The sequence below is a fragment of the Equus quagga genome, chromosome 22 (genome assembly GCF_021613505.1).
Source record: "Equus quagga isolate Etosha38 chromosome 22, UCLA_HA_Equagga_1.0, whole genome shotgun sequence".
NCBI lineage: Eukaryota > Metazoa > Chordata > Mammalia > Perissodactyla > Equidae > Equus > Equus quagga.
The window spans coordinates 14,069,178-14,078,300 of record NC_060288.1 but is presented as its reverse complement, the minus strand read 5'-3'; the positions used below and the strand labels follow the sequence as shown (position 1 = coordinate 14,078,300).

Here is a 9,123-nt window from a genome sequence, read left to right as displayed (position 1 = left end):
TACACATGGAAAAATATTTTTTAAACACCCCCAAGTACAACCAATCTTGCCCAAGAAAAATCACAGTTCCAGGAGCCTCACAACAGTATGAACCAACAGACTTTTAATTCTTTAGTCCAATATGGTTGAGAACAATTAATCTCTGATATTTCAGAGTTGGCAAACACGGAAAATAAACTATGAGAACTTGGTGAGGTTTTTCTCCCCTAGCCCCTGACATACTCACACACCATAAATAAGAACACCCAAGTTCAAACTCCCAGGGTGCCTCGTAAAGTGTCCTGGATATTGAAAATCACAGTCAAGATAAAAGAAAACATCTTCTGGAGTCTTTGAGGATATACTGGATCTGCAAATCAAAATGTCCTGCACACAGCATCAAAGACGACTCTCCAGGAAAGGCAATTCTAAATTCCTTTTGTGAAGAACGAGATGCCACAAACCCGCGGAGCAAGTTAACACAAATCTTGTAATTGAGCCGTCTCGTGACTCAGAGTAGGAGTACTTAGAAAGCTCCCCAAAAAGCCAAGAGGAGAAGCCAGAAGTGTTCCCTTCGTGGCTGTCCCGCGTTGTCATGAGCCTGCAATCTGTAACACCACACAGGAGCCAGTTACGGTTGATAAGTGGCGTGTGTTCATGCTGGAACATACACGTGGGGTCAGAAAGCGGAAATGCCTGTCTCAGTCCCAGGCTCATTTGCCGTTACTATCTTTTCCTGAACATCACATGAACTGTGGAAGCAAACAAGATGCAAAATAAAGCACAGAGATAAAGTGTGATGGACGTGTAGGCGTGGAACAGCAGCATGAGGCAGGAAGGGCCTGGCCGGGTGGAGAACACCCGAAGATGCACGGCGAGGATCCAGTGGGAGGTGGCTGGGGACGGAGTGACTTTGAGGTGACTGACTTTCCACATCCGAGGGGAGAGGAGTGGCTCCTCTGGGCCGCCTGGCACGCTCCGGGTTGCCCTGTTAAGACATCATCCTCCAGCTTCGCCAGCACCGCCTGCAGGCCTGGTTCCTGTCCAGACCCTATCCCGCACATCCTGCTCAGCCCCTCATGACAGCCACGGGTGCCAAACAGCCAGCACACCACATCCACTCTGAGTGTGAAACCGGTTCTGTGATCTAAACCTGGCTGGTTTTGCTGGTTTACGAAAAAAGTGAATAGGATCCTTTCTTTTCAAAAGCTGTGCCTAATGGCAGTTCAACTTTTCTCTTGGCTTCCATCTCCATCCCACGGCGACTGCTTTTAGGCTTGTCTGCACCCACTCAGCCAGGCTCTGTCATATGCAGTCACTAATAGTAGGGCCCTAGCTTTTCGTATCCTAAATAACTAGGCCACTCTGGAAACAGACCATAGGAACACCGAGGGCTTCCGAACTGGTCAAAGGATATTCCAAAATCTGGACCATTCGGTAGCTCAGCTGTTCCCTGAGAGGATTTCAGTTCAGCCCGGATGATCCGATAGTTTTTGCCTTTGTTGCTGTCCCAGTATGTCTGTCCGCTGCACTCATAGCACACGGCGAACTCCATTCTCTCATAGGACTGGATTTTCTCGGGTAAGCTAATGTCAAAGGAGAACGTGTCCCTGTCTGAACCGGCATAAGTGTCCTTCACATACTGGCAGGGAAAGTCTGTGAAGCTCTTCCAAGTGTCAAATGTCATCCTGATTTTCACCGTCTTCTCAAAGGCGAGGTTCTGCACCTTCACAGTGCCTGCGATGGCCCTGTCCTTCAGGACGCAGTTTTCAAGGCACACGTGGTCGGTCTGAAGCCGATTTCTAAAGTCTAAGTAATCGGCCGAGGGCTGTGAAAAATCCAGAACAAAGCTCTCGCTCTCTGCTGTCGTCAAATTCACGATGTTGTCTAGGAGTTCAGTGATGTTAAACGGAATATCTAACGGGTCATCGAATTCTGAGAACACTTTGACCATTGTCAGGGCCAGGCCCTGGTTGTCTGCGAAGGATACTCGCTTCTTCACCTTTTTCTCCTGGACGGTGGGGGCCACCATTCCACTGGCTTCATTCTTGCTGCTCAGCTGAATACAAGGCCTCAGAGGTTTGCTGGGCTTTGGGGAGATCTGGAAGGCGCACCTCTCTCTGCGCAAGGAAGGGGCCATGCAGCTGTATCTGCACTCGATGTCCACGGCCATCATTGGGTTAGATGAATAGGCTAGGACCCTGGCAGAGGGAGGAGAGAAAGAAACAGCAACGAGATCAGACAGACATCACTTCAACAGGGACTGGCATACCATGTCTTCCTTCATCCCTCTCCACATGGTTACAGCTCAGGATTAAGTCGGGTGTGGTCCAGCATGACCTTGGTTTCAGGGACAATTAAGTGTGTAAAGTTAGGGGACAAAAGGTCCAACGTTCAATCAAACAAACAAACAAGGAAGCAGTAGTCTGACCACTAAGTTCATAGGTCTTTCTGTTGGGATTTCTTGGGGCCTTCGGAATGCTAATACACACGGGGCACAAAGAAAAGAGCACACTGTGTGCAGCATTTCCCAAACTTATCTCAGTAGGGAACCCTTTCTTGTGGAGTATCTTGCAGGCATGTGTTCTAAGGAACATACTTTGGTAAATACTGCTTTAACCCAATGAAAAGAAATTAATTCATCCCATAAATATTGATTGGTGTTTACTGTATGCTGGGCATTACGCCAGACACCGGGATTCAATGGTGAAGACAGACACAAACCTGCATTAAATTTACAGTAGCTTTTTATATTCCAGTGTATCTTTCTTTAAAAAACTCCCAGCAATTTAGTACTTTTAAACCTTTCATATGACTATTTTTCTTATCTACAGTGAAAAGAGCCTATTTATGAATAAAAAGCAAAAACAATCATGTTAATGAGGTTAAATTGACTTCATAAAAACTATATTTTTTGTGTAAGTGAAAAAAATAATACCAAAAGTTTTAAAAACTGGGAAAACATTTTACACAAAGCATGACAGCAAAGAGTTACAACCTTAATATATAAAGAGTTCTTAAAAATCAATAACAAGGTCAAATATTCCAGAGAAAAATGAGCAAAGAGCATGAATAGAAAATTTATGAAAGAAATTTAAAAGTGGCCCACAAATATTGCAAAATGTCCAACCTTATAAGTAATTTAAGAAATTTGATTAGAAAATTTCTTTTTTTTTTTCCTACTTTTAGGAAAGAATTAAAAAATACAATAGAAATATTTCTATTAGTCTAAATTGACCCAACCTTTGTAAATGTTCTTAGCATTTTTGGTTCTAATGTCACATACACATATTTATCTGAAGGAAATAATTAAAAATCCATGAAAGTTAATTACTAAAATGTTCCATGCAACATTATGAGGGGAAGAGGGTGAGAAAATAACCTAAATGACCAGTAACAAGTGTCTGGTTAAGTCAATTGTACCACATCCATGTGATAAAATGTTATATCATCACTAAAACCGTTATTTGGAAAAAGATTTAAATGGCATGGGAAAGACTTATAATATATGTTAATATAAAAAATAGAAAAGATAAAATTGTACATAGAGACCAAATTTGTGAGGAAAAAATATTATGTATAAGCACTCACACAAAAAGACTGAAGATTTATGCTTAAAACTCTCACAATATCCAGGTGATAGAATTTCAGGCAATTTCTCTGTTCCTACTTTGTCCCTTCTTATATTTTCAAAAATAATATCCCTTCTATAATCAGGGGAAAAATGAATCTAATAAAACACCTTAAACATTTTAAGATTTGCCAAAAATCCATCCAACGCTATTACTTCACTAAAGCCAAGCAATTTTTATCATTCTGATCACCACGGAAAATTTACATGCTGAGTTGACAGTTGCCATGGGCTAACTGAAGAAGTCAGTGATGAAACCAGGATCACAACGTCTAATCTAAGAATCACAGAACACAGGATCTGGATTCGTTCCCAGCCACCTCTCCCCTCACTACGGCAATGGTGAAGGAACATGGTGGCACGCTGCGGGGCTCGCTCTCAGGCCTCCCCTGGTCCCCAGCCCATGGCGGGGGCTGCCGGGTTATGGTGGTAGCTAAGGAGAAGCGAAAGGCAAAATGTTGCTCCTCTTCTTACAAGAGCCAGGATCACTGGTTCGGTCCATAAATAGCTCATTTTCAACTTCTGATTTCGATTAATCAAATATATAAAGAAAAATGAGATAGGACGAAGACATATTGGGTTTGATCCCATTTTTCAAAAGAAATAGACCACTTTCCTTGGATGCAAGAATCACTTATTGATGACCAACTGGAGAAACACAAATTCAGAGACAAAACAATAACTTATAGCTCAAAGGTAGTTATCTAAATATTCATTTTAAAGGGTATTTGTCTTACCGCTTTCTAACCAAGTTAAACGAGTGAAAATTTTAGGAACAAATTTGCTTTCTATTATCTGTTCTTATACCCACGGATTTGTTCTGGAAAGGAAAGTGGTAACTGAACTGGGTTAAGAAGGCTTTAAAGAGGGTCAATGGATTGACTAACGGGTTCAATGTAAAAAAACCCTATACTTGCAAAGTATGTAAATTTTAGTATATAAGTATATAAATTTTAGTTTTATATAAATAAAAAGTATAAGTATAAATAAAAAGTATATAAATTTCAGTTTCCCCCTGGCCATTGCAAAACGTTGTTAGAATGTACTGGAATTACACCTTCAGCTCTAATTTTAACACAGGCGGCTGTTTTTGTTTTTGTTTTACTAAATACGGATTAAAAACCAAACAGCAGGCAAAGCCTTGCGCGCCAGCCCCGCCTCCTCCGCCCACCCTTGACAACCTGGGTGTGAACCTAAGGAGGAGGGGTTCCTCCTGGGCTGCAGCTGCTTCCTCCTGGCCTGAGTCAGCACAAGGTTATCGGCAAGTTCTCCAAGCACGTCCACCGTGCCAACCCCATACGAGCTTTCCCGCACAACGTGAACACAGCTCGTTAGAAAAAGGTTGGGAAACTCTGAAGACGTTGGGGAAACAGAATTCTAAAGCAAAGGGGTCAGTTCAAGAACATGCAGCGAGGAAAGTCACTCTCAGATTCTAAGCCTGTGGGTTAAAAACACTTTGCTGAAGACCTCGGTAGAGCAACACTGTTTGGACCTATTGGTGTAAATTTCCCCTGAGATCTCTTTTATCCCCAAACTGTCAGAACAAGTGGAACTGGGTGGGAGGGGGGAGCACTAGTCAGAGCCCACAGCCAATTCAACCATTCCACTGGCGCTTTCTAGAGCCCGATTGGTTCTGCAACATTCTTCCAGGGAAGGCAAAAGTAGGGTTAACTGCCTGGCGGCCCAAGGGTTCCTAGCAGGGTACTGCCCCAGGGCATTGCACAAGCAACCCCCCAGAATCCCATCGCTTTTCAGTGTCACAGTAACCAGAGGTGAGGACCTTAACCCCTGTGGCCTCAGTCTGGGGTACGATCTGACTTGTTGGCCACCTTGCCTATCCACAGGTAGATTCAGGCTTTTATTAACCAGATCATTCTCCAAGAATCGATGCACCAAAGTGCTGGTTGGGTGTAGGCGTTCCTGACCCTCAGCTCAAGACTTCTTGAGTGGACCGTGACAGGGATGGCCGTCACTCAGTAGTCCTGGGAACGGAGACGTACAAGGTAACGGCTTCCTAAGTCCCCGGAAGGAAGGCACCTGGACAGGTGTTCCATCCTCAAATGGCATGAAAAGGATCAGTTCCAATACGGGATGCACCAGGCTGTACCTCAGGCCCCCTCCCCTGACTGGCTCTCCTGCCACTCAGCCCCTTTAGCTCCCAGGCCAGGGAAGATGAGTCACCAACGTTGGCCAGGGAGAAATCCAGAACGAGAAGATACGGACACACATTTGCACAAGGAGAGCATGCCACAGAAGCTGGACACAGTTCGTTGTAGGATGGGATCATGAGAGCATGAGTAGCTGTTACTCAGACCAGTCAAGAACTTTCCTTCCAAACAGGTGACGAAGAGACCAAGGTTGCCCCATGAGGGACAGGGCCATGGCTGAGGGCAGATTTCAGTGTTCCTGGCCAAAAGAGGGCAAACCCTAACACTCCATGAAAATTGGAGAGAAGGTGGAAAATTTTGCATAAATGCTTTCCCTGTTCCACTAGTGACAAATAACACACCTTCTCAAGACAGCTGGCCAGGGTTAGAGGTCATGGAGATTTTTCTTGTGAAAGCTATATAGATGGACTTATACAGAGAATAACCCCATGACCTTCACAGTTTCGGGCGGCTGAGCTACTGGCTTTCTGGCTGTGCATTTTATAGGAAGTAAATATTTTTTTTGTATTGAGGCCAAGACATTCCCCCCCTCCATTCCCTTATACACTGATAAGAAAAGACAAGAAAAATCAGACACATTAAGAACCCACCAGGAATGCTGAAACTATGTTAGGTAAACATTCACAACCAGTTTACCAGGTTATAATTTTTTAAAGACATGGCCATCTACCCCTTTGGCATTTCTTTATTCCCTCCCAAAAGCTCCGGCTGACCCAGTACAAATAAAGGTGACTACCTTCCCTTTGTACTCAGACCATGGGGCCCTTATTCACAGCCTTAAAAGCCACTTGTACTCTTCTATCCTGTCACCATCATCCAAAGTATCCTCGAGATAAACCTCTGTGGATGAGGCAGCATATTATAGGAAAGAGGTAAGTTAAAACCGAACAGTCCCTGCCATCTAAAAAGGGCCACCATGAAACGCAGAGCGCTGATCTAGGAGTGCCTCCACCCAGCTGTGCCGCTTAGGGCAAGTCACTCAACCTCTCTGGGCTTGAGCTTTCTCCTCTGAGGTCCCTTCTAGCTCTAACATTCTGGTTACTAATAATGCCTGATGTTCTCCTCTTCCCACTAACTTTTCCCTAGATATTTCAGCTCCTCTGTTGTGGAAAGTCTTCCAGCTGTCTTCACTTTAGTCTTGGCTCCTGGACAACCCTGCCAAATGAACCATTTCCTCTTCTCTGCACCCCAGCTCAAAACCCTAACGCTATCTTCTCCTGGACCCTGGGTCTCCCAGGGAGGCCTGGCCACACAGACCACAGGCTCCAACACCTTCCAGAAACTCTCCAAGTTCTCAAGTCTAGTCTTTCCTCAATTTTTTGGACAAACACCACCAGGATGGGCCCCGAATTTTCTAGTATGTCGTTCTGGGGCCCCCACCCGTTTTGCACCGAGTCCCTTCCACATCCCTTTCTCTGCTCCAAAGGGTGGCATGAACAGGACACCAGGGGCGGGGGCAGAGCGTCCAGGGTGGAAGATCCCACAGGTCACTCGGACCCTGCCCCCCTGGGCCCAATGGGGTCGGGCTGCACCCCGCCCCCAAGCACTCCTCAAGCCTCCTCGGCCTGCTCCCCGGTACCCACCTTTTGGGCCGCGGGGAAGCCCCCTCTCCAGCTTGCTCGCAGCAGCATCGGAGAGTCCGGAGGGAGGTGGCAGGGGAGGCCGCCGCCACCGGACTACGTGAGCGTCGGTGTGTCCGGGAGGCAGGGCTTGGGCTCGGTTCCCGGAGATGTGACCGGCAGGGGGAGGAATACGACGGGGGGGGAGGAGCCCAAGTTATCGCAGCAGGGCGGGGCGGCGGGGCCACTCCGGCCGGGACGGCGCCTCCCGAGCGTCCCCGCGCGGCCGCCTTGCCCCAGCCGGTCCGGGACAGCCCCAGTCTGGGGACCAGGGGCCGGCGACCGGGGTGACCCCGTTCTGGAAGGCCGCGGCCGCCCTAGCACTCCATGGTCTCTCCGCCCCCGGCGGCCAGAGAGACTAACAAGTGTGTTTCCTTGCGTTTTACGGGGAAACCGAGACCCGGAGAGAGACGCAGCGACGTTTCCTTGTGCTCCAGACCCCACCGCCCAACTCCGAGACACCTTCCAGCAGCGTCGGGTCCCAGGCTGGAAACGCCTTGTGTCAGGTTGGAACACGGGGCAACAGGGGACAAGGGTAACTGGAGTCCCAGCCCCAGTCCCCCGGCCACCCCTAGCGGCTGGAACCCGCACCTCGGTGGAACACGTGGGTCTGGCCAGGCTCCATCCTACCTCTTGTCCCTGAATTGCCCTCTCCACGTGGAAGCGACAGCTTACTGGAGCCCGCCTAGAGTGTTCCACCCCCGGAGTGTAAGTGCAAGTTGCACGGTGAAAGTGTAGGTGATATTAACCAGAGGGACTCCACTGCGCGCCCCTCGCCGCCGTTTCCCGGCCCTACACGCGGACTCCAGGGCTTGGGGAGGGACGTACCTGGTACAACTAATAAGCCCCGAGGTGCAGAGGCGCCAAGCCCGCGGCAGCATCCGCACGGGGCTGGCGGGGGCCGGGGCTCAGGTCCGCGCCCTGCGCGGGCAGCCGCATCCGTCCATGCCCCAAAGCAGCCCGCTCGCCTCCTCCCTGCGGCCCATCACCCGAGACTCGGGCTCCCCGCCGCCGCGCTTCTCCCTTTAACTTTCCGGCCACTTCTCCCGATTCGGGATGCCATCCCAGGCCCCTTTTCACGTGAACGCCCCCCGCAACCAATGGGCGCGCCCGCGACGCGAGCCGTCGACCAATACCGGTGGAGTCGCGGCCCCCAGCGCAGCGCTCCGCCACGTGATCGGCTGCGCGCCCAGAGTGATAGGGCTGGCGTCCAGGGGCTGGGAAGCGGTCGGCGGGTCACTGTTTCATCAGGAGCCCAGGGACGGGCGCCAGGGGGCAGAGCCACTTTCCTCCCGAAGAGCATCCCGTTGCAGCAAGAGGGCTGGACGCAGGCAGCTTGCAAAGTTCCCTCTTCCTGGGCAAAGTCCTAGCCAGGCAACGCCTTGCTACACGCGCAGACATGGTTGCGGTGGCATTCACACCGTCCCGCCCGCCCCACCTTGGTCTTACACTTTAGCCACGGCGTTCACAGACGACCATTAGTTCCCCCATCATATGCGAGCCCGGAGGAGCCCGAGAGAATACCAAGTGTGTTTCCCTCCGTTTTAGGTGGAGTCCCCGAGATTGGTATCCTCAGCTCCTATTGGAGGGTCGAAAAGAAATAACTACTTTACGCTTTCTTTGTGCCTGTCATGGTCCAGGTGTTACTGTGAAAGGAATACAGTAAAACCCTTTTCATAAAATTGTTATTGGGGCAAAGGTCCAATATCCAGATGAGGGTTTCTCA

At 48.8% G+C, this 9,123-nt stretch overlaps 1 protein-coding gene across 2 annotated transcripts; it reads right to left on the bottom strand.

Moving 5' to 3' along the window:
- On the bottom strand, positions 1–8,450 carry PPP1R3B (protein phosphatase 1 regulatory subunit 3B). Of its 2 annotated transcripts, none has more exons than XM_046648415.1 (2): positions 8,226–8,450; positions 1–2,180 (listed from the first exon to the last, which is right to left on the bottom strand). In XM_046648415.1, the coding sequence occupies exons 1-2, from the start codon at positions 8,276–8,278 to the stop codon at positions 1,298–1,300; spliced, it is 936 nt and encodes a 311-aa protein (XP_046504371.1). In that variant the 5' UTR covers positions 8,279–8,450; the 3' UTR covers positions 1–1,297. The 2 variants fall into 2 exon arrangements, with proteins under 2 accessions (XP_046504371.1, XP_046504372.1); XM_046648416.1 differs by lacking the exon at positions 8,226–8,450 and adding an exon at positions 7,362–8,162.
- Between the last annotated feature and the right edge of the window lie 673 nt (positions 8,451–9,123).